The sequence below is a fragment of the Mustela nivalis genome (genome assembly GCF_964662115.1).
Source record: "Mustela nivalis genome assembly, chromosome: 10".
Taxonomy (NCBI): Eukaryota; Metazoa; Chordata; class Mammalia; order Carnivora; family Mustelidae; genus Mustela; species Mustela nivalis.
Window position 1 is genome coordinate 55,933,967 of NC_139029.1, and position 26,224 is coordinate 55,960,190.

General features: G+C 34.6%; 2 protein-coding genes across 14 annotated transcripts in view; one reads left to right on the forward strand and one right to left on the reverse strand.

Annotated features, from left to right (window-relative positions):
* LRRC40 (leucine rich repeat containing 40) overlaps positions 1-23,413 on the reverse strand; it is a 57,150-nt gene extending 33,737 nt beyond the window's left edge. For 5 of the 7 annotated variants that reach the window (XR_014300097.1, XR_014300098.1, XR_014300099.1 and 2 more), the window contains exons 1-5: positions 23,190-23,390; positions 8,931-9,112; positions 7,789-7,862; positions 4,993-5,122; positions 1,576-1,699 (exon numbers count right to left, since the gene is read on the reverse strand). Coding sequence is in view for 4 of the 7 variants with exons in the window: in XM_082688816.1 (XP_082544942.1) it covers positions 1,576-1,699; positions 4,993-5,122; positions 7,789-7,862; positions 8,931-9,112; positions 23,190-23,337 (658 nt within the window). In the remaining 3 variants the exon portion in view is untranslated. Of the gene's footprint in view, positions 1-1,575; positions 1,700-4,992; positions 5,123-7,788; positions 7,863-8,930; positions 9,113-23,189 lie in introns of all 7 variants that reach the window. The other 2 variants (XM_082688815.1, XM_082688818.1) reach the window with 2 other exon arrangements.
* Positions 23,414-23,481: 68 nt separating this feature from the next.
* The window catches only part of SRSF11 (serine and arginine rich splicing factor 11), a 42,926-nt gene continuing 40,183 nt past the window's right edge, over positions 23,482-26,224 (forward strand). For 3 of the 7 annotated variants that reach the window (XM_082686455.1, XM_082686457.1, XM_082686460.1), the window contains exon 1: positions 23,495-23,574. The gene's annotated coding sequence lies outside the window, so the exon portion shown is untranslated. Of the gene's footprint in view, positions 23,575-26,224 lie in introns of all 7 variants that reach the window. The other 4 variants (XM_082686449.1, XM_082686459.1, XM_082686456.1 and 1 more) reach the window with 3 other exon arrangements.

Consider the following 26,224-nt stretch of genomic DNA (forward strand, 5'->3'; position numbering starts at 1 on the left):
AAAAAATACTCATTCCCCTAATTTACATTCCCCTAACATCACAACTTTGTGATGGCAAAACAATATACGTAAAAGCATTTGAGTTCCCAAGAACCACACAAATGTTAGATATTGTTCTTAGGGTCCAGTAATTAAGAGCGAAGTAACAACTAAATGTCCTACTGGTCATAGTTTAAAAGTCATGGTTATCATTGTCATGGCTAAAGGAAGAAAGCATCTGATCATTAATTATATAATATATTGGAAAAACTGCTATAAATTCAAAGTACTTTCCTATTGATTTCCCTCTTTTCCCATCTCTCAAGATATGTTCATCCAAATTATGAAAAAAAATTTCAAGCTTCTTACATACTAAGGTAACATATTTTATGTTTAGTTCTATTTTTTATTACCTGTATTGAAAAATGGCAAATATGAGCAAAGTCTTAATTACCGGTATCCTAAGTAAAGGCTTCCCTAAAATATCAACTCGATTTATGGAAGATTTAACATATGCACTCCTATTACAAATGACAAATGACTACTAATCTAAAATAAAACAGCACAATCTTACAAATTTATCTCAAAATGTTCTGTAATCAACTATACAAAATCACTCCTATAACCTCCACAAGAAGGAGGTTTAAAAAAATGAAGAGGGCTGGGGCGCCTGGGTGGCTCAGTGGGTTAAGCCGCTGCCTTCGGCTCAGGTCATGATCTCAGGGTCCTGGGATCGAGTCCCGCATCAGGCTCTCTGCTCAGCAGGGAGCCTGCTTCCTCCTCTCTCTCTCTCTGCCTGCCTCTCTGCCTACTTGTGATCTCTCCCTGGCAAATAAATAAAAAATCTTTAAAAAAAAAAAAAAAATGAAGAGGGCTTATACATGATTAGCAGAAAAGACCAGATAAAGTAAATAGTGGTTAGCTGATATACAGAATGCTCATCAACCAAGAAATAGCAGTTTGCCTTTACAAAAAAATGATCTTGCCCTCTAAATCAAGAATTCTGAGGTAATGAATTATAATTATTTAAAAGGTACTGAAATGTGCCTTCAATTTCTTTATCCCTTAATATTAGTTCTAGAATATGTTAAATACAATAGTTCAATGGTAAACTTCAATAGAACCACAATTTTAACCTTTTCTTTTTTAAAAAATGATTGACCATTTGGGCAAAACTAGACTATCTCCTGGCGTCATTACTTATGGACCATGAGGAAGCTACAGCTATAACAAAACCACAAGTAGAATCACCAATTAGAGGGGAATAACCTCTTAGTGATTGTCGAATAAATGAACAGATAACACAGCTCAAAACCTTAATCAATATCTCCAGTATATAATTTTACCATAATTTATAATTATATTTTATTTTCCTCTTTTTGATATGCCAAAATATGCTTTTGGTAATAACTGTTTAGAAAGTTAAGCTAGACAATAATGGTCTGGAGAAAATCTTACTATTTGCTATTATTTGCTTTACCCACATAAAATCTATTATTTTACTTCCCTGTAACTAACAATATTAAAATTTACTTTTCTAAGTATAAGTTGCACCAACTTCACATTCATGTATATTTTAAAATAGAGAAGATTTACTTTTCATTCCACTTATTTCTGCTGGCAAACTCTTCAGTTGATTGCTGGAAAGATTAAGTCGCACCAGACTGGAGAGAGAAGAAAAACTAGCAGGAACAGTTGTAAGACGATTGTTGGAAATATCCTTTAGAAAGACAATGAATCAATCAATCCATCCATCCATCAATAAATCAATTTATTTATCAATAAATCATTGATAAATAATATATATATATATCGATCAATAAATAAATTAATAAATAATTGCTCCCTCAAAGAGATTCGAGGGTTTGAGGAGATTACAACACAAAGACTATTTTAGAGGTGGTAATTTTTATAACTCTCATCCACTGACAATTTCACAAGATGTCTGTCATTCATGACCTCAGACCATGTGCCCAGTAATGGAGCACAAAGGAATCAGAATTAATTCTAACTTCAGAAATACTTTACATAAAGGTTTCTGTTATTACTAAGTCATGCTATATCATGTATCATGTTTTCAATTAAAAAAATCTATCTGTCCATCTGATATTTATTGAGTACATAGGATAAATTAGGCAAACTGATTAGGTAAACAGTAGTAGGAAATGAAAAATGCCATTGCAAGAGAAAAAAAATCAAAGAAAAAAAAATAAACCTGAGAAAATAGATGTTTTAATTTTTAAGGAAAAATATATTCCCTCTTGGTTCTTCCGCCGACCTCAGCAAGTCTGCTTTGACTAAGTCCAGAAGTTTACTTTCTGCTTTTCCTTCATTTAAGCTTGCCTAATTAGTGTCTATACCTGTTTTTTTAAGTCATTGTTTCTGTTTCTTTAAAACATAAACACAGTTTTGAAGAGAACATTTTTTGAGACTCTGTTTAAAAGACAAATAACTCTTATGACATCTGAATTAGGGGTAAGTACTCCACTAGCTATCAGCAAACTGTTAGGTAGGGCCAGTTGTAATAATGAATTTAAAAAAAAAAAAAATGACTTAAGGGAACTTGTTCTCTGAAGACTCATTTAGCCTAACATTAAACAGTTACATTCTCTAAGTCAATTAAGAAGACAGAAAAAAATAAAACTCTAGATCAGCTATTCTTTATAAAACACGGCTACAATTATAAATAACACAAAATAACATATCATAATCAACAACAGGAAACAACAATCTACAACGCCAATACTCTAAACACTAAGAATGAACAGATTACTACTGAATAAATATTTTGTAATATCAAAAATTACTGACACTAAATGCAATGTAGTATTCTGGATTGGATCCTGGAACAAAAAAAAAGGACATTAGTGGAAAAGCTGGGAAAATCTTAATAAAATCTATACTGCAGTTAGTAATACTGTATCAATATTAATTTCTTAGTTTTTCAAATGTCCCATGGGTATGTAAAATATCAAATTAAGAAAAGCTAGGTGAAGAGTATACAGTAACTCTCTGTAATCTCTTAACATTTTTGCAAATCTAGAATTATTTCAAAATAAAAAACTTTTAAAAGTTTTTGATACAGAAGATATTAATTCACAAATTCTTAAGATCTTTTAGAGAACCCAAATCAACAAAATTACTAATAAATTTAAACATTTAATTATTGTGGCTAATAATTAAATTAAATATAAGTACATTATACATAAATTAATCAGTATTTATGCTGTCATTTCTTCAATAAATATTTAGTATCATTGATAAGCAGTTTTTATATACATTTAAGGAAAATTACTAGCTTAAATTATTAAACATGCTTATATTTCTAATGTCTATATATCTGGCTTCAGATAAGGTACTTTTTTTTTTTTTTTTAATAAACTGTAGTTCCATATCTGAATTAGGGGATAAAACTATGTACCTTGCTATATGTAAAGTACAAAGCAAAGTGCTTATTATTTTCATTACTCTTAAAATAAAATGTACTTTTGCTTACATTTATGATTGGGATACTGAGTCCCTAAGAACACAATTTTGAACTGAACTATCCTTTCATTATGCAAATGACTATCTAAGAACCCATGAAAAGGAAATAACTGAGAACTGCTATAGTTTATTAGATCTTCTTTCTAAATACTCTTCTTTTTTTAATATACCAATTGTTATCTTTTACCATTAGAATATAAAAAAATCTGATGGCCCTTTCCTTAGCCACTCATCTTATCTACCTATGTCTTTAACTTTCCAAACCATATTTCCAATCTGCTCACATTGAAAGACAAAGACAGGTACTAAAGGACAGTTAAGGAAAGTTATATATGTTGATTTCAAACACTAGAACGGATGAAAGAAATACCAAGAAAGATGTATTTATAGGGGAAAAAGGAGGTAAAATAATTAATTTCCCCTTTAATGAGAAATAAACTTTGACTAAAGTGACATTAGTTTCTGAAAACATGTAATAGGGAAAACAATAAGAATGTAAGAGGAAATAACTATGTGCAGTATAGATTATATATCAGAACAACTAATCTAATCTAGCTAGTCTTTCAGATCGAATATTTTAGTGGAATCTTACTCCTTCAGGGGTACAGTAGGAGAAAAAAAGGGATACACTTTGGAGTCAAACCGACTTATTTTAAAATCCTGAATTCATTATCTATTAGATTACATGGCTTCAGATAAGGTACTTTTTTTTTTTTTTAAATAAACTGTAGTTCCATATCTGAATTAGGGGATAAAACTATGTACCTTGCTATATGTAAAGTACAAAGCAAAGTGCTTATTATTTTCATTACTCTTAAAATAAAATCTATTTTGGGCTGCCAGGGCTCAGTGGGTTGAGCCTCTGCCTTCGGCTCAGGTCATGATCTCAGGGTCCTGGGATTGAGCCCCGCATCTAGCTCTCTGTTCAGTGGGGAGCCTGCTTCCTCCTCTCCCTCTACTTGCTGTGCTGTCTATTTGTGATCTCTCTCTCTGTCACATAAATAAATAAAATCTTTAAAAAAAATAATAATCTCTCTTTTGCTTTATGGTTATCTCCATTCTGGATGTGACATAAATGGAATGAAAATTTGCAAGGTAAGGTGGACATTTTGAAAAATAGGGAAGAAAAGGCAGGCATTAAAGGGACTGTTTGGACATTCAAAGGACAGGAGGGTTATAGGGACAATAAAGAAGGAACGGGTATAGAAATGGGAATTTGTATGCTAAAGACACATTTTCCCTATTTTGCAAAGCCATAAAATCCTCTGAATATCAGCCATTCCTTATCACCCCCTTCCCACACTCTATTCTTTATTAAAACCTGACATGATTTTATAAGAAAAAATAGGAAAAACAAATTTAACAATTACTAATTTAGCAATCTTATTGAAATGCAGTTTCTGAGAATCTAGTCATATAACCAGTTGTCCATGTTTTTCATGATTTCAATCATACATCCAATTTCTCAGCCTGAGGAAAAATCACATCAGCCCCAAATTATATAAAAATTGGAAAATCACAACTTACCAAATCTTCTAAATTGAAAAGTTGTTCAAATCCCTCTGGTATGCAAGTTAGTTCATTATGCTGGAGATATAGGCCTTTCAGGTTTCTTAGCTTTGTAATTTCTTCAGGTAGTATTTGCAGTTTGTTATGGCTATTGATTGATAAAATAAATGCTAAGTAATTTGGTAATAATAAATATTTGTAAAGGTATTTTTGCTAACCAATACATGGGCTCATTTATAAAAATGAAATATGGTTACTAGTTCTAAAAAGTTATCAAACTTCACATATAGCTCATTAAGATTATAGTCATCTAAAGTAATCAAATTGAGAGTTTCAAAGAAAATAAAAGAACAAAAGTTTTAACCAAATCATAAATTTTAATTTTTTATATTGTATCTGAATTTTATTTTATTTTACTTTAAAGATTTTATTTATTTGAGAGAGAGAGAGAGTGCTCACGAGAGCACAAGTTGGGGAAGGGGCAGAGGGAGAGGAGAAGCAGGCTCACCACTAAGCAGGGAGCCCGAAGCAGGACTCGATCCCAGGACCCCAGGACCCCGAGATCATCACCTAAGCCTAAGACACTTAACCAACTGAGCTACCCAAGCGCCCCTGTATCTGAATTTTAGGATTCTGACACAGATATGGGCACATATACATTACAGTGGAGTAACAGCTTCTGTGGGGGATTATGTTTTTAAACTAGCACTCGAGACAAAAATAGCTATTTCTGTTAAAGGGCCTGGTATGTCCAGCTAAATATAATACGCAACTCCACTCTTTGTACTTAGTCTTAATTTTTCAGCTCAGTCTTTCTGTAGAGATACTCAGTTTATTGTTTTAGAAGACCCAAGTCACTGAAGATGATACATTCCCTAATAATTAAGAGATGACCTGATTTAATTTGTTCCCAGATTTATCTCAACTATTCACTCAGGAATTCCATTCTATTTTCATGCCATCTACAATTACTTAACAAATAACAGGGTGGAATAAGAAATATAATGGGGTAAAAATAACCTTAAATTACATAAAAATAAAACTAGCTGAAACAAAAATACCAAAAGATGTCATCTAAAATAAATAAAAAACACTAGGGGAACCAGGGAGTCTCAGTGGGTTAAGCCTCTGCCTTCAGCTTAGGTCATGATCTCAGGGTCCTGGGATCAAGCCCCGCATCGGGCTCTCTGTTCAGTGGGGAGCCTGCTTCCCCCACACCCTGCCTGCCTCTCTGTCTGCTTGTGATCTCTCTCTCTGTCAATTAAATAAATAAAAAACACTAAAAAAAATGATAAAAATTGGTTATTATTGTTGGTCACCTAATTGAAATCTTCGTAGATTTCACAGGAATGTAGTTGGGCAGAGATGCAATCCTAGCTACATATCTCCTCCATTTGTTTCCCAACTGAAATAGCTGGGAAGTCCACCCTAAAGCTTAATAGTCTGAAGTGCTGGAAGCTAAAGCTAAAGCCATACCTAATCCATGCTTCCTCACATATTCTCTCAACCCTACCCATTCTTGCCTTTGCAGGTCACACCCATGCTTTGGACTTGTATGGGGAAAAGGTTCTGATGTAGCTCTAAACGATTAGCAGCTTTTATGTATAGATATTTTTGCTGATTTGTGGTAATTTTTTCAACAGATGAAAACTCTAACTAAAGGAAACGTTCTCCCTCAAAGCAACTGACTTAATCACAGAACACTGATGTAGATCTGTAACCTTACCAATTTTATAAACCAGTTTTTCAAAACATGTTTTGAACACTTAATAAACCTTTTTATCTCCTAAATGAAATCTTCCCAAATCCCTTTCCCCTAATCTGTATATATAAAATGTATCTAAGGTATTTATTATTTCTTGGAAGTCTAGGTGTATATTGAAGGGCAAACAAAGTTAGCCAGTTTTAGCCACCTGGCTTCCAAAATACCTATCAACAAGTGCCAGAAGCATATCTGTAGAACTCCAGGAATCCTCAGAAAAGTTTAAAAGCTACTAATACTAAAACCATGACATTTTTCATCATTAATGAAAGAATTATTTCCAATTTTTTCCTATTGCTTAACCGAGATGTTTTTTAAATATCAAAGTAACTTAAAACCTGAGATATCAATAAAAGGTTACTAAAATAACCAGTAAAAATTGTTACATAAACATAAAACAAAAAGAGGATGCCTGGGTGGTTCAGTTAGTTAAGCATCAGCCTTTGCCTCAGGTAATTATCCCAGGGTCCTGGTATTGAGCCCCAGGTCCTCAGGAGCCCTGCTCAACAGGGAGTCTGCCTGTCTCTCTCTCTGGCCCCTGCACACTCATGCTTTCTCTCTCACAGTCTCCCTCTCAACTAACTAAATAAAATCTTTTTAAAAATGAAATAAATAAATAAAACAAAAAGGACTTTAAAAATCAACTGGCTTTACATTTGTATAATCAGAAAAACATGCAGGCAATTCTAAAACAAAAATAATCTGAGAAAATTTAAATTTCTTACTGTGGGGTGCCTGGGTGGTTCAGTCAGTTAAGCATCTGCCTTTGGCTCAGGTCATGATCCCAGGTCATGGGATCAAGTCCCACGTCAAGGTCCCGGCTCAGTGGGGATTTTGTTTCCCCCCTCTACCCCTCTCCCCTGCTCTCTATCTCACTCTTTCTCTCAAATAAATACATAAAATCTTAAAATTAAAAAAAAAAATCTTACACTGTTTTTACTACTTCCTGAGATAATACAAAAATATTTTCTAGTATTAAAACAAATATTAAAGGATATTAGATTTATACTCTTATATTAGCAATATTGAAATTAAATAAGCTTAATTTTTACCTGACATTAAGTTTCTGAAGATTTTCTAACTCTCTTATAGCAGAAGGAAGGGATGTCAGCTGGTTATCATGTATCTAAAATGTTTTTAAAAAAATTTCAATTATCTTAGTCTTATAATTAACCACATATGAGTTTGCCATTGTACAAAGCTTTCCAACAATAATTCTATTATTCTAATTCAATAGCATAGTTGGAGTATTAATTTATTCTATGTACAGAAGAAGAAAAGGCATTTGAAGTTGACTAAACTCCTGTTCAAAAATCATGAAATGGTAAGTCATCAATTTTAGATATTACAATTAAAATCACTGAGCAGAATCTCAGTCTTACATGAGAGATGAGAGGGTTAGAAACAATTAGCACTTGATGGTATGATTCATGTCAACATATATCAAAAAAAAAAAAAAAAACAAGAGGAGGGGGGACCTCTATTATGTTCTCATATTATTTTCAAGATACAAGGAACCTTAGAGAACATCTAAGCCAATCCATGCATTTTGTAAATGAAGAAAATAAAAATCTTCTCTAGAAATTTGACCAGATCTAACACTTTTTGACATGAATTGAAAGATTTCTGATGTTACTAAGTAAAGTACATCCAAACTCCAGAGACTGTGCAATAAACTACTCATGCTTTACTGTATAACATGGCAATGACACTAAAAAATTGCCCTTGAATAAACACACAAAAAGTTAAGTTCAATAATTTAAGTCAGTATTGAAGTTTAAAAAAAAAAGTAAGTTCAAGTACTGCTTTAATGTCTAGAATAATGAAGAGGAAAATAATAGCAATAAAAAAAAAAAAGATGAGCAACAGCAAATATGGATTGTTGGCATGTAATACTGCACTAAATTCTAATAACAATTTTTAAAAATAAGTAGTGTCAGTCCTGGTTTATAGATGTGGAAACTGAAGTACAATGAAGTAACTTTCCCAAGATCACAGAGCTATCAAGTGACATAGTCAGAATTGCAAACCTGATGTTCTATAAGTGCACTCTTAACCATTAGGCTCTGCCTATCAATAATTTATTCTTCCTTGCATTTTCTGCTTAATTAAACACATTTTCTGCTTATCAAAGCCTAAATTTACCTTCAGAGTCTCTTTAACTAATGACCCATATTCGTATCCATTAACTTACATCAAGAACAGTGAGTGCAGGCAGGAGTCGTAGGTCATCTGTAAGTGACTGAAGTTTATTGTTGGATATGATTAGTTTGGTCAAATCCGTCTGCTCCCACCATCGCTCAGTAGTACTGAATGAAAGATTCTGATTAGCTTCCTCAGGAATATCCACATTTATTCTCCAGACACACTGAGGTACTATTTCCATCACCACCACACCAAGAAGAAAGAAAAGAAATGACATACTAAGTGACATACTTCTATAATAGCCATTCAATTTATCTATTGAAAAGCATTTTCTGAGACAGTAAAACTTTTTAACAATTCAAAAAGCAATAATTTACATCCGAAGTTGATTTTATTAAAAAACAGAGTATGTATTTTATATATTAAATCTTACATATTTTTTTGAAGATTTTATTTATTTGTCAGAGAGAGAGAAAGAGCACAAGAAGGGCAAGGGTCAGGCAGAAGGAGAAGGAAAAGCAGGATCCCTGCTGAGCAAGAAGCCCAATATGGGACTTGATCCCAGGACCCTGAGATCACAACCTGAGCCATTTTATTGTCATTCGGCTATATTTACTATACACATACTCTTTATAGCACATTGTAGTAGATATATAAGACAATAAGGAAGAGACTTTACCATTATGCTAACACAATAAAAGCATGAAAATCAACATTTATAAGAGGATGTCATGAGTTTTACAACAGGAGTATATAGTGTCTGAGAAAGCACTGGTAATAGTAATAACTAATAAGTAAGAGGTAATTTTCCAACATACTCATTTAAAATTCATAATATTTCTGTGACATAGATGCTATTATTCTTCTCATTTTATAGACAAGAAAAATGGGCACAGAATTTACCCAGGGCTACATAGCTATTAGGTAGCAGAAACAGGATTCAAACACCTGCATTGCTATATTGCCTTGACTCTCAGTGGACATCTGGAAGGCATAACTAATTCTGGTAGCTGCTATTTTACCCAACATACAATTTTATTTCTTACTCCATCACACAACATCATGTGAATTCTACTGCAGCAAACACAATAACTTCTTAAACATAGCAAATAAGACCATATATGTTGAACAGGGAGAGTCCAAGTTCACCACTAAAAAATTTGAAACTCCAGAAGGTATTAACTTGCTATAGTGTTACACCAAAACTATTTTAAAGTCCCTCATTCCAGGGCACCTGGGGGGCTCAGTTGCCTCTGTCTTCAGCTCAGGTCATGATCCCTGAGTACTGGGACTGAGCCCCACATCAGGCTCCCTGCTCAGTGGGGAGCCTGCTTCTCCCTCTCCCTCTGCCTGCTCCTACCCAGACCCACTTGTGCTCTCTCTCTCATTCTCTCAAATAAATAAAATCTTACCAAAAAAGGGGGGGGGGTCCTTCATTCCTGCATAAAAGTAGGACTATACAGTAGTAGATAAGAACTTTCATCAAGGCAACAATTGATTATATCCTGCAGTCACTGATGAAGATTTCAGAATGCGACTAAATGGAAAGATGTTGTCTAAGTTTCAAGTTCAGGACACTGAAGTATAATTCAGGATTAATAATCTGATATAATAGTTTTATAGAAGCAAAGCAGAGTTTCTGAAATCCAGGAGACTTACGCTCCTTCAAAAAAATGGAGTGTCTATATTCATATTATAATGAAAGAAAAGATCCCTCTCCTACCCCTTCTCTCTGGTTAGGTAGTCACTTTATACTTTTACAAATGAATCTAGCTACTATGAATATTATAGAATATAAGCCCATTCATTTTTCTGTTTGTGGATTATGGCTTATTTTTAAAGCAAAGAAAAATAAAAAGAATTCACTCTCCCCAACTTTTTTGAGAGCAAAAGCACCATAAAATGTGCCACTGTTACTACTATTACTATTACTACTGCTACCATTATTATTATTATTATTATTATTATTTTGGTATATAGGTATAGATGGTTGAGTAAGAATAAGAAATGACAAATCAACTCAGATTAGAATGTGAATTTATTGACACCAAAAGAGTCCATATAAATGGGGATGTTCATGTATTTGACTAAATATCAGTGTTACTCTTGAGAAAAATTTTTTTTAAGTTACCAATGAGCCATCCAGGTTTAGTTACCAACAAACATTTACAGAACAAAAAAAGAGGCAAGACAAAACAATACAAAACACACACAAAAAGGCAGAAGAAACTATATGATATGTACAACTCTACTCCTAAGAAAATATATAGAGCATTTGTGCATCTATTTTTCTCTGATACCTATATAGAGGTACATTAAGATGATTATAATTAATAAGCAATGTAATAACAAATTTTGGTGGGGATGAAGGCAAGGAGCACAAGAAATTTACAGACAACATAATGAAAATATCTGTTACCTGTCAACTACACTAAATGAATGTTACAATGTTATCATTATTTCAGATTTTTCTGTTAGCAAAATTTGTCCTTGTGGGAACTATCAAGGTTGATACTCCAGTGTTCCTGAACATGTAATCAATTTGCTTTTCCAGAAATACTGACATACTGCTCTTTCTTTTCCCCATTACTGTTTGTGAGGTATCCCAATTTCTTCAAGAGCTTAGAGCATCAAGATTTATATCACTTTTCTTCTCCTACCCAAAAACAGAAAGAACCACTAAAAGTTACAAAAAGTCCTAATTATAGAGGAATTCTTTAGAGTTATCCTTAAAATAGCTTACCAATGCATAAAACAGATACTATCAGGTAAAGATAAATGTCAATAGGCATATAAATGTGACAAAAATTACGATGTAGTCAGGTAATTTATTTATCTATTTGGCTCCACATCCGGCATGGAGGCCGACATAGGGCTTGAACACAATCCTGAGATCAAGACCTGAGATCAAGATTTGGACACTTGGGACGCCTGGGTGGCTCAGTTGGTTAAGCAGCTGCCTTCGGCTGAGGTCATGATCCCAGCGTCCTGGGATCGAGTCCCACATCGGGCTCCTTGCTCGGCAGGGAGTCTGCTTCTCCCTCTGCCTCTGCGTGCCTCTCTGTCTGTCTGTGCTTGCTCGCTCTCTCTCCCTCTATCACTGGCAAATAAATAAATAAATAAGAAATCTTAAGATTTGGACACTTAACCAACTGAGCCACCCAAGTGTCCTTCATTTACTTTATGTAATATTTAAAATATTATATAAAAAGTCAAATATATACATAAATTTAAAGAACAGTATAATGAAGTACACTCCATTATCCACCACCCACCTATAACAATTATCAACTCAAGTCCAGTCTTGCCTTATATCATTTTATAATGATATAAGCTACAATCACAAACTAGAAAAAGAAGAAATTAAACACAAAGTAAACAAAAGCAAAGAAATAAAGAGGGGAAATCCATGAAACAGAATAGATAAAAAGCAATTAAACCAATACCTGGTTCTTTGAAAATTGAAATATCACCTTAGATCCTATAGATGTTTAAAGGAAGAGACTATTATAAACAACGTCACATCTATAAACTCAATAGCTTAAATAAAATGAACAAATTCCCTGAAATGGGGGAAAAATCCACAACAACAATATGAAATCTGAGTAGCCTTGCATCTATTAAAGAAATTGAATTTGCTATTTTAAATATTGCCATTTAAATATTTAAAACATACTTAAACAAAGAAAACTCCAGAACCAGATGACTTCTCTGGTGAATTCTAACAGACATTTGGAGTAGAAATGATACTAATTCTACACAGACTCTTTCAGAAAATGGAGGAAAGAACAATCTCTATCTCATTTTATAAAGCCAGCATTACCACGATACCAAAACCAAAGACATTAAAAGAAAAAGAAAAAAGAAAGAAAAAGAAAAAAGCTACAAGCCAAACTCCCTAATGATTACAGACCCAAAATTCCTTAACAAATTACCTACATATAAAAAATACATCACAACCAAGTGGTAATTACATCAAGAATACAGGAGTGTTTTAACATCTAAAGATCAATGAGATCTATCATATTAACAGAAAAAAGAAACAATGATTCTCAAGAAATGCAAAAAAAAAAAAAAACTGACAAACAAGATAAAAACTCTCAAAAAACTAAGTATTGAAGGGAATTCTTTTGGCCTGATAGCAGGTTTCTATGAAAAGCATACAACTAACATCATACATAATGGTAAAAACTAGGTGCTTTCTCTCAGTGTCTTCTTAAGACATGGATGCCCATTATCACAACTTCAGAATTCTACTCTGGGTCCTGACCAATGCAATAAGGAAAGAAAATAAATGGCATTCAGATTGGAAAGGAAAAAGTAAAACCATCTCTATTAGTAGAAAACATGATCATCTATGTAGAAAATCCTAAGGAACCTATAAGAAAATTCTTGGAATGGGTTTCGAGATTCCACAGAATTCAAGGTTAATATACAAAAATCAATTGTGCTTCTAGGTATTAGCAATCAATAAATGAAAAACTTTTAGATGCTTAAAGATTCTTAAGATACAGCATCTAAAACCAGGAAATACTCGGGGCTAAGCTTGACAAATCAATGCAAAATCTGTGGTATGAAAATAAAAAATACTGCTGTGAAAATTTAGAGAAGGTCTAGATGAGCAGACAAATATACCAAATTATAAACTAATTTAAGTTGTCACTTCTCCCCAAGGTGACTTACAGATTCAGCACAGTCATAATCAAACTCGCAGATGGTGCTGCTACAGAAATTAACAAGCTGATTCTAAAATGTATTATCAAAATGCAAAAACTAAAATAAATTAATTTTTGAAACAGTAGAGAAAAGTTGCAGAACTTAACGATAATTGATTTAAAGTCTTAACTATAAAACTTGTCAAGACAGTGTATTAATATTAAGGATATATAAATCAATAGAAAAAATGAGTTCAGGAAAATTCCATGCAATAATATATTATCAACCAATTTTCAACAGAAATGCCAACTTAATAAGAAAAAGTCTTCTTCAACAAATGGCACTGGAACTGTAAATTCATATAGATAAAAAAAGAACTTCAACCTTTACCTTATGACACACTCTAACCTTAACTTAAAATAGATGATAGTCTTAAACGTGAAAGACAAAACTATAAAAATTCTAAGAGAAAGCAGAGGAGAAAATCTTCACAGCTCCTGGATGGATAAAATTTCTTAGTACAGAAAAAGTACAAATCCCAAAAGAAAAGATAATAAGTTGGACTTCCTCAAAACTGAAAACTTCTGTTTTTCTAAAGAAATCATTAATCCTCGGGACACCTGGGTGGCTCAGTTGGTTAAGCAGCTGCCTTCAGCTCAGGTCATGATCCCAGCGTCCTGGGATTGAGTCCCACATCGGGCTCCTTGCCCCGCAGGGAGCCTGCTTCTCCCTCTGACTCTGCCTTCCACTGTGTCTGCCTGTGCTCGCTTTCACTCGCTCTCTCTCTGACAAATAAATAAATCTTTAAAAAAAAAAAGGGGGGGGGATGCCTGGGTGGCTCAGTGGGTTAAGCTGCTGCCTTCGGCTCAGGTCATGATCTCAGGGTCCTGGGATCGAGTCCCGCGTCGGACTCTCTGCTCAGCAGGGAGCCTGCTTCCCTCTCTCTCTCTCTCTCTGCCTGCCTTTCAGTGTACTTGTGATTTCTCTCTGTCAAATAAATAAATAAAATCTTTAAAAAAAAATCATTAATCCTCAGACCACAAAAATATATTAGATATCGATAGAGATAGATATCTGAATACTTCTATCCCAAAACATAAAAGGTCTTACAACTTAAATACAAATAACCCAACTTAAAAAGAGACAAAAAAATCTGAGCACTTGGTAGAAGATATACAAATAGCCAATGAATAGTTGAAAAAGATGCTCAACATCATGAGTCATTAAGGAAATGTAAATAAAACTATAAGGAGGTAGGCACTACAACACAAGTACAAGAATGGCTAGTATCAAAAAGACTGACAATACAAACTGTTGGTAATAATCTAGAGCAACTGAATCTCTTATTTACTAGGAGCAAAAAGTTGGGTAAATTCTTATAAACTTAAATATACACTTACTACTATATGTCAAGCAATTCTATTCTCAGGTTTGTAACTTACCAGGAATGATAACATACGTCTACACAAAAACTGTACTTGAAAACTCATGGTAGTTTTACTCATAACAGCCAAAAACTAGAAGCAAATCAAATGCTGATCAACAGGTGAATGGATAAAAAATTGAGGTGTATATATATGTATGTATATATACATATATATGTACATATACACACAAACACATACACACATACATACAATGGACTATCACTCAACAATAAAAAAATATACTGATACAAACAACATGGAGGAACCTGAGAAAACATACTAAGCAAGAGAAGCCTAAAACAAAACAAAAATTGCAAATGTGTAATTCCGTTTAAATGAAATTCTAGAAGCAGCTAATCTGTATTGACAAAAGCAGATCACTGATTGTGTAGAATTAGCAGTGAGGGTTGACTGACAAAAAAGGGGCTTAAGGGAACTTTTTGAGTGTTGGAAATACTCTATACTTTTTATTGTGGTAGTGATTACACAATTTTATGTATGTGTAAATGTGTGTGTGTGTGTGTACGCATATATATACATCAAAACTCACCAAATGGTACACTTAAAATGGATGCACACATTGTTTGTAAATCATATCCCAATAAGGTTAACTCAAAATAAGATAAACATGATGTAATGTATCAAGGCAATCTTATGTGTGCATATATTCATTCACATAGGTGTATGTATATATACATATATATCAAGGTATATACATGCATAAATACACACACATATATACACCTACATACACAGATAAATATATTTCTCACAAGATGTTAATTGTCACAAACAGTACTACTCGATACAACTTTCTGCAATGATGGAAATATCCTATACGCTGCACTATTCAATATGGTAGCCACTAGCTGCATACAGCTATTGAACACTTAAAATGTGGCTAAGGTGACCGAAGAACATAATTTTCAATTTTATTTAATTTTGGTTAATTAACATTTAGGTAGCCATACATGACTAGAGGCTTCCACAATGAACAGAATGGCCATTAACAAAGACTGGGAAAAGATCTCTTTGCATATTTTGGGGGGCATATTACTCACTGATAATAGTTAATTATAGAAATAGGGACTACTGATGGATTAATGCCAGAGAACTGGTGGCTAATATGGGGAAGGCACTTAGAGGCAGGTACAGTTAGAAACAGAGAAGAAATTTTTTTTAAAAGTTTAAAATGGTTTTTACATGGAAGAATAAAAGAAGGTTAGAGAAATCTTTTTGGACAGTTTTGAACAATTTCATGTATATAATGATCACCCATAGTGTATGCTATTTCCTTAAGGTGGAAAACCATAATTATTCCTGTTAAGGTCTATATACTCATATACGTAGATTCCATCTTCTAAAAGCTTGTAAATATGTTAAACTATGATACACATGATAACATCCTGGATGTATCACTGACCAAAGAGAGAACTAAGCTTTGGTTTAAACTGTGCAACTAATCAAATTGGCCAGTAATCCAACATCTCTGGTTACCAATTTCCTTGTTGATTAAATGAGAGAGCCCCGCAGTAACTTAAATGCTAGGATACAGCAATAGTAATACAAAAAGTCTTTTGCTAGGTGCAGAATAATATTTTAATATCAGCTTATCCTACAAATGCCATTCACTAAACCCTTTACCCAATTATGAGGATTTTACAAGAATCAACCAGTTAGGACTAGCACTTTGCAAGAGATCAGGGAAAGCTCACTGATAAACATTCCAAATTTCTCACAGTAGTTTATTCGTGGCAACCAATGGCCCCTTTACATTAAAGAAAGAATCCCCTACTGACTATTCACAATACTGCAGTGCCATTTTCAGACTATCTTTAAAGTTCAATAAGAAACAAATACAGTCATACACATACCCACACATAACACCACAGTAAAATCGAATAGTTATATAGAAAGCATTAACTCAGTTTCAGCTTGAGTATCTTTATGTTTTAGAACACCTGAGTCATTGTTATATTAGAATGTATGAAGAGAACTGTTCTCTCTTGAAGTCCAGCAGGATACTGTTTAAAAAAAAAAAAAAATACCAACAATACGAAACAATGCTTAACATATAAAAAAGGAAACATTTTTTTACTAATCACTTTAAGAGAAAAACAAGTTTAAATTTGTATTTTAATTTGAGGGTATATTCAGTTTTACAGTGAAGATAAAACTCATTGAAACTATAATTCCATTCTTCTCAATCTGTATTTTTTCTGTGACAGTATCCATGACAGATGGCATTCACTCAACTAATGCTCCCATCCTTTCCTACCTAAGAAAGCATACTAAAATGCAACTAGGTAAACATATTAATATAAACATAAGTTTAAGTTCGGCACTAATTTATTAAACAAATTTTGGCACTGATAGTAACTTGAGATATACTTCTCAAGAGACTGAAACAATGAAGTTCAGAACTATTTTAAGAGACAAAGAAATAGGAATGGTACTTTCAATTAACCACCTAGTTCCTTGTTTCATAATCCAAACAAGCAGATTTCCCTGGATTTCAGTATACTAAAAACCAAATGTTTACCTCAAGATTCTGTCATTGTATACAGATTAAAACACTTTCCTCTTGTTTTCATTTCTAAGAATGTTCCAGAATAGCTTATTTGGATGATCCACTCAATAGTTTCTTTCTGAAATTATTTTTTTAAGATTTTATTTATTCATTTGACAGACAGAGATCACAAGAAACAGAGAAGCAAGCAGAGAGAGAGGAGGAAGCAGGCTCCCCACTGAGCAGAGAGCCCAATGCAGGGCTTGATCCCAGGACCCCGGGGTCGTGACCTGAGCCGAAGGCAGAGGCTTTAACCCACTGAGCCACCCATGCGTCCCTTTATCTGAAATTATTATTAAAATCTGATACTTCGGTTAATTATTATTAGCTGCTCATACAATTAAATTCAATTAAGACAACTAGTAGTCAAAATAGCGTTAAGCTAAATAGTAAAGCAGAACACAGTTAATACAGATTTAAGGATGGTTATTTAAAACTTGGGAAATATACGGTCATGTTACACTTTTTACTGTGTCATAACAAACTTCACACACTTTTTTGAAAAAGGCAAACTCTCAGTACCTTAAAACAGATGGCATGACATCTTGAGGCCTAGAAGCCCTAGACCTATTTATTAATTCCACAAACGGAAACAAACCAAACTGCTCTCTGCAAAATAAGGGATAAGCTTCTACCCATATTTCCCTTTCAAATAATATGGTTTCCAAACAAATTTAATTGGTTTAGAAAAGTATCCTCTTACCAATATTCTTGTCAGTTCAATCATGTGGTTTCCTTTAAAATTTACAGCATTCTTTTGTTACAAACTCTGGCACCTTTTACTTTCATTGAATTTTTGATGTATCACCCAAAAACATTTTCTACACCACTATCCTACCAATGTCATGTAACCACAAGGCAACAATCAATACCACCTTATCAACTCCATCTTTCTTTTACCTGGCCCATCAAAAAAGCTACAGTATCTATACTAAACCAAGCAATGACATATTTCTGTATACTTGCTCAGAAAAGGAGCTTTCATTCAAAAATTTCCAGAATGTTTCTAATATTCTTCTTTGAAGTTGGTTATTAACAGCTATTTTGTTTCAGCACACCTTTATCAGGAAGTTACAGAACTGACACTTAAGAATGATAACTTAAAAAAACTACCAACAATATTTGAACATTTTAGTAAATTATTAAAATATTAAAGTCATTAAGAATAATCAGATTATTCAAGTGACACCAAAAAATGTTCCAACAGGAGTCCAGCAGAACTCAATACAATTCTAAGTTTGTTTAAAAAAAAAAAAAGGCAATTTATATTCACACAAAAAACTTTAGAAGAAGAACTTCAAAATATCAATAGAGACTAACCCTGAATGACTATTTTCCCTTTTTATGCTTTCTATAGATTATACTTTTCCTATAATAGACACAATGCTTTTATAAAGAAGAAAACGATAAATGGGTATTTTCATAAAAGAACTATGGCCTATCAAAAGAAATGGTACTAAAAGCTGTCAAAAGTATTCATTTCCGTTACAGGTAAAAATTACTGTGTACAGTTAACACCCTATTAGGGTAATAAAATGTCTCACTACTCTTAGAGCTTCCACTAAGAAGAATCAATTCAAGAAGGCCACCATCTAAGAGAAAGAATAAACAGAATTTTAACTGCTTTGGGTTACATACATCAAAATTAAAACCCAGGTTCTATTTTTCCAATATAGAAATAACGGACATGAGCAATTTTAAATTGCTGCATAAATATGGCAGGAAGAAAGACCTGGAGTACAACACAAAAATTTGTTTAACGTGCAATTCTTGATAAATAGATCTGAATAAAACATATTAAAATGCCTATGTGACTATAAATTGTTTGAAGTGTTAATTTACTTCTTCACAATATCTGGACGAAACATAGAAGGTATATAACAAATGCAATTTAAATAAGTATCTGTAACTCCCCACAGTATTCAAACACTTTCATATTTATTATCTCATATCTTTCATATAAAATATCTCATGATCTTACATATTGTAAGCAATCACAAAGAAGCCATGTTTGATCACTGCTTTTGTATATAATTCATAATTATATGGTAATAACATTTGGAGATAATAAAAATAACAAGACTTTTTTATTTTTATTTATTTATTTGGAGCTACAGAGAGAGAGTGTGTGTGTGTGTGAGTACAAGCAGGGGGTCAGGGTGAAGGGCAGAGGGAGAAAGATAATCTTTAGCAAGCTCCACGCCCATTGTGGAGCCCAATGTGGGGTTTATCTCAGGACCCTGAGATCATGACCTGAGCAGAAATTAGGAGTCAGATGCTTAACCAACTGAACCACCCAGTCACCCTAGGAAGACTTTTTTAAAAATGAGTATATTTTTAGAAGTATAACAATGTGTATACCAGTAAAAGGGACAAGTTAGTAAAAGTTTATCAGAAAATAGTGATCAATTTTCTACAATTACTTTATGTCAAAAAACATAAACACTTACATAGCTTTCATCTATACGTCATATAACACAGACTTTAAAAAATCCTAAATAACAGGCCACTGGCCTTCTATGCATCACTTAGTCATTGAACCCTAAATTACTGAACAGAGATATGCAGCATAAAAAGATGAAGGACAACCATGCTAAAAAGTAAGAAAACAAACAACGCAATTTAAAAATGGACAAAAGATTTAAACGGGCACCACACCAAATAAAATAAACAGATGGCAAACAAGCTTATGAAAAGATATTCCACATCATATGTCATTAGGGAATAGGAAACTAAAACAACATTAAGATAAGACTACATACTATTGGAATAGCTAAACTCTAAAAACTTGATAACACCAAATATTGGCAAGGATGTGGAACAACATTCATTGTTATTGAGAGTGCAAAATGGTACACTCACTCTGGAAGACAGTCTGGCAACTTCCTATAAAGCTAAGTGTAGCCTTACCATGTGATCCAGCAATGGCACTCCTAATTAGTTGAAAATTGAAAATTATACCCACACAAAAACCTGAGCACCAAGAGCAGCTTTTATGCATAAGTGCCAATAACTAGAAAAAACAAACATGTCCTTCAAAAAGTAAATGGATAAAATGGTACATCCAAACCATAGAATATTCAGTGATAAAAAAGAAATGAGTTATCAAGCCACAAAAAGACACGGAGGAAGCTTAAATGAATACTTAGTGAAAAAAGCCAGTCAAAAAAGTTACATATTATGCGATTCCAATTATATGGTATTTGGGGAAAGACGAAACTATAGGAGCAAAAAGATTGGTGGCTATCAGTCTTGCCACAACGAATAGGTAGAGTTCAGAGGATTTTTAGGGCAGTAAAATTGTTCTATAGAACACCATAATGGTGGATACAGGACATTATGCATTTCTCAAAACTCACAGAATTGTACAATACCAAGAGTGAACAGTAATGTGAACTATGGTTTTTAATTAATACTAATGTATCAGTATTAGCTCATCAACTGTATGTAACAAGTACACTACATTAATGTAAGGTGTTAATAAAGGAGAAACCATAAGCTGGAGTAAGGGCGTATATGGGAACCCTGTACTATCTGTTCAATTTTCTGGAAACCTAAAACTATTCTAAAAAGACTGTTGTTCTACAATCTAAACATCGTTTTAAATGGTTAGTTGTTCGGGGAAAAGAATTTTTCATTACTGTTATTGTTGTTAAAGTATAGGATTCTGAGAAAAGATAGGAGGGCCTTGTAAATACTGAAGGACAAGATTTCAAAAGGTTTTTGTATGTTGCACTAAGAATTTTATACTGAATCTTGTGATATATGGGGAGTCATTAAATGTGAGTGACATAATAAGATCCAGGTTTTAGAAAGATAACTCTTGGTAATGACACTGATTTAGAGTGTGAGACTTAAAGAAATCCAGGAAAGTATTTAGGAAGCTATTACAATGTTTACAGTGATAGCAATAAAAATGGTAACAATTTTTACTGTGCACTTTTTATGTACTAAGTACTTTGTGTACTTGGTAATTAAACCTTAATAGGCCCTATTATCACTACCACATTATAAATGAGAAAATAAGGTACAGTGAGATTAAGCATCTCAAAGTTACATAAGCAAAGATGTGCAGATAAAGAGCATGGCTCCATAAGGGGCTATACATGGTTCAGAATTACAGTGGTTTGGGTGTCAAAGGTTGAATGACAAGGGCTGTTGAAGGCTATAGCTAGATAAACATCTTCTACATTATGGTAACAAGGACTTCTTTTTGATTTATAAGTTACAAATACCATGTGCTTCTCCCATTTATAGTTTTCTCCTCTATGAAATACTATACATCCACTCATTCAACATAATTTTTTGAGTACCTAATATGTTTTGGTATTGTGGTAGGCTCTGCTTATACAATGATAGCCTAAATAGCCCTGGTCATGTCAACATGGAGTGAAGAGTCAAAATTCATTTGCTCCCTTAAACTTTTAATAGACAAAATCATCTGGGTCCAATAAAAAGTACATTCTAGTACAGCACTTAGTATTTGGAAAGATTCATTCACTCACTTATTCCTTCCACAAACATTGAATAAGAATCTATTACGAACCAAGAACTGTTTTGGTTGTTAGTGATACAACAATGAGTAACAGAAAGCTCCTTGATTTCATGAAACCAATATTCTAGTGGGAGAGTACGTAAGACAATAAACAAATATATAATATAAATTCTGATAGTGAAATGCTATTTAAAAATTAAACATGTAAAAACAAAAACCAACCAACCATAGTGTTAGCAATGATATTTATTGATTAGGGCAAGTTAGGAAGTGTGACCTTTGAGCAGAGTCCTACAGGAAGCAAAAAGCCCTAGTCAGGTAGCAAGGAAAATGTTCCAGGCTCTGCGAAAAACAAATGTGTATGTAAAGCTGTAGCTTTAAGATATTTATGTTTCCTTTGATTAAAAGCTTTTCCAAGTAGAGCAGAGATTTAATGTCATATACCCCTTGATTTGTTCTGAAAGTATTTGCTTGGTCCACTCTATACATGACACAATAAAAAAAGCAATCATTAAAACGGAAATGGAAGGTTTCAATCCCAAATAGCCTAAAACCTGAATTTATTTTTTTTTAAGATTTTATTTATTTATTTGACACACAGAGATCACAAGTAGGCAAAGAGGCGGGCAGAGAGAGAGTGGGGGAGGGAAGCAGGCTCCCCGATGCGGGGCTCAATCCCAGGACCCTGAGATCACGACCTGAGCCAAAGGCAGAGGCTTTAACCCACTGAGCCACCCAGCCGCCCCTCAAACCTGAATTTAAGTAGAGAAAAACATTACAGGAAGAATGCTATATTCTCTTCCCACTTCCCACTTCCTCCCTTACACAAGAGACAATCACAAGTGCATCTGGCTACTATTCATTCATGGTACACAGGTGCTTGCTGATCTTTACTAGGTTTCTGAGGATGGTCCCAAATTGATTTTGTATGGCATCTATCTAGATCCTCAATCTAGGAAATATGCTCATTATTCCTGAGAAAAAGTAGGAACTGAACGGGCCTGACCTGACCAGTGGGAATATGGTGGGTGCCTCAATTAGAGCCCGAGGGTCCTGGCTAGGAGACTGTGGCAAAGATGTCAGAAGCAGGCCAAGGAAAGGGAGCTTGGCAGGGGCAAGTGCTTTCTAATAGCGCAATCTGGTCGTAACTCTGGATCTTACCTTCACTGAGATTCCGACCCGACAGGTTTAACTGGCCGCTCTTCCTCGCTGCCTTTAACAGCCCCTGAGGTACTGCAGCATCGACCTCTCTCCTCTCAGCTCTAAAACCCGCTCGGGTATTCTTCTCCGCCACTCCCTTGAGCGACATGTTCAAACCTTGGAGTCCAGAAGCAGAGCGCCGCACGTGACGTTTAAAGGTGGCGCCGGCGTGCTACCCCGCCCCTGCCGTGAGCGCGCGCCGTGCGCTGTGCTCGTGGCCTTGAGCCGGGCCTTCGCTCTTGGCGGCGCGGTCCCGATGTCGTCACCGCCAGTGCCTGGGGTGGAGGGTAGAGGAGCCCTTCCCGTTGCCAGTGCCTGCCTTGTGTCTTGCAATTACTTCACTCAAGTAAGTGCGTTTAACGGGCTGAAGAGGGGTTCTGAGGGTTTATTGTTTGTACTGTTATTGCAACTCCAACCTTCTCTTCTGCGCTCCCGCCTTGACGACGGTGTCAGGGAAGGGTAACCTTCTCTCCTCGCTTGGCCTGAACGTGGGCCTTGACTAAAACTTGAGACCTGGGCGCGGTCTGAAGCCTCTGCGGACCCTAGTGTTGTGTTTGTCGCTTCTGGAGGTGGCGCGGGGACCTTCGTCCGGTGTAACAAATAAAACGGATTTCGGTTCTTCGCGCGTACACCCGGACTCCTAGAATTAGTTCGCCTTGCCTGCTGTTGTATTTAGTTTGTAGCCCAGATTAGGAGGGAGTGTGAAATGGAAGGGCTGGCATCAGAGGAGAAAAAGGAAAGCTTAATGATGAATGTTCTCTCCGCTATAGTGACAGTTTACAGAGACAGGTGGAGATGCAAACTTTAGTGTAGCGAAAACAGCTTGGACTGTGAAGCCCAAATGTGAGTTCGAATTCCAGCTGCTTCTGTATCTGACCAGCCACGTGACTAACTTTCGGAGTTGGTTCGGCCGTTTTTAAAGCTTACTTCTTTTTCGTGAATTTAGGAGTAATTCCTATCTCATTTGTTTGTTTTGTTTTGTTTTAATAAGTGAAGATAGAGCTTTAAATATTGAGTGCTTCATGAGGAAAGGGGCTCCAGGATAGAAAATGAAAATTTTGTTCAGTATTGTCGGTATTCCTGGATAGTTAGTTTCTGTCTGAAATGTACACCTGTATTGATTCATTCAACAAATAATTAGGAACTCATCATCTTCTGTACTGTGTTGAAGTGATTCTGTTTCAGAAGCATATACCGGGAAATATGCTCCTAATCTTCCATTAACTTGGGGATCAGTAGGATAGGATGATGGCCCACTGACAAACTCAGCAGAGTTTTGCCTGAGTCCAGGTTCTTGCTACCTGTAAAATTCGGTTTTTAACCCCCTCTCGTTTTTACTTCTTGGTTCTTTAGAGTTCTTTACACTAAAAATGAATAGCAGAAAAGTACCAGTAGTTATACTACCAAGCAAGAAGAGTGGGTTTTAACGCAAGGACCCTAGTTTTTGCAAGACCACTAATAGGCCTCCTTCCCACCCCAAGTTTATCTTGACAGTAATGATTATTGTCACCTTCCTGAGCTGTAAGTGACAGCTGTAAGTGACAAGCTCAGTGCTGATAATACCTCCTTAGCTATCTCTTATTCAGCACAATAACCAATTTTGCAGGTGAAAAAATTGAGGCTGAAAGGGATTAAGGAACTTGCTGAATGAAAGTCACAATTTTCTGTAAGTGATTTAGGCAAGAATATGAACCTAGGTCTCCAAAGTGTTGTTAATCATGATTTACCTATTGGCTCTTACTTCATCACTTTCAGTGCCTTATTCCTAAAACCACTTTAAGGGACACTTCAGCTATGCTTTAAAAGAGGGGCTTTTTTGGGTTTTTTTAGAGAAAAAACTTTTCCTCTTTTGTAGGACGCAACAGCCTACCTTTGGAGGAGGAACTGCTCAAGTATAAAAGTTTACAGTAGCCACCTCTCCCCCATCATTGATTCTTTTTTTAGTTCAATATTTTTAAAAATAACGTGCTAGGTATAATATTTTCATTTATTGTGCTTCTACTTGAAGTTAAATATTTTGTATTGGCATGTAATTTTAGTAAACATTGCTGTATTTTGTATAAGAGATGCATAATTCTGTTTAATGGCAAAAGAATTCTGAAGATCCAAGTGACTGTATACTTGTGGTAAACTTCAATAGATACACACTGACATATATAAAAAATTTTACTAGTATATATCCATAGTACATTGTATATACCTGTGTAGCAAATACAGATTAAGCAACTTGAATTGAGCTTCTTTAATGAGAGAGTATAGTTATATATACTTATATTTGTGGGACTTAACACTTTGTATCAATTTTATTACTTTAGGAAGAATGCATTGCAAACAAAAAACCCAACCCTTTTTTAAGTTGAGCATAGCAAAAATACTTGCTTTTAAAAAAAAAATGGAGTTTTCAGGGGCGCCTGGGTGGCTCAATGGGTTAAGCCTCTGCCTTCGGCTCAGGTCATGATCTCAGGGTCCTGGGATCGAGCCCCACATGGGGCTCTCTGCTCAGCAGGGAGCCTGCTTCCCCTGCACTCCGTGCCTGCCTCCCTACCTACCTCTGATCTCTGTCTGTCAAATAAATAAATAAAATCTTTTAAAAAATGGATTTTTGAAATAACATGAAGTGGATGACTCCTGTGCAGTGACTGGAGTCTACTGTGTAATTACCTTTTGTAACAGAATTTGCCTAGCTACAATTTATTATATTCATTTTGTTAAAGTAATGAAAGGTTTCCCTGGTCTATCTTCTTTGCCAAATTAAAAAAAAAAAAAGTGAAAAAAGGAAAAAATATATGAGCCTAAGAATTACATCAGCCAAAAAATGCTGTTCTGTTTCATAACGGAAACTATTGTCAAAGTAAGATAGAGTGGCTTACCTCTACCATTACAATTTAATAAGACATTTTCAAACATGTCCATATTACTCTTAAGAACATTGCTATGTGGGGTACCGGGTGGCTCAGTGGGTTAAGCCTCTGCCTTCAGCTCAGGTCATGATCCCA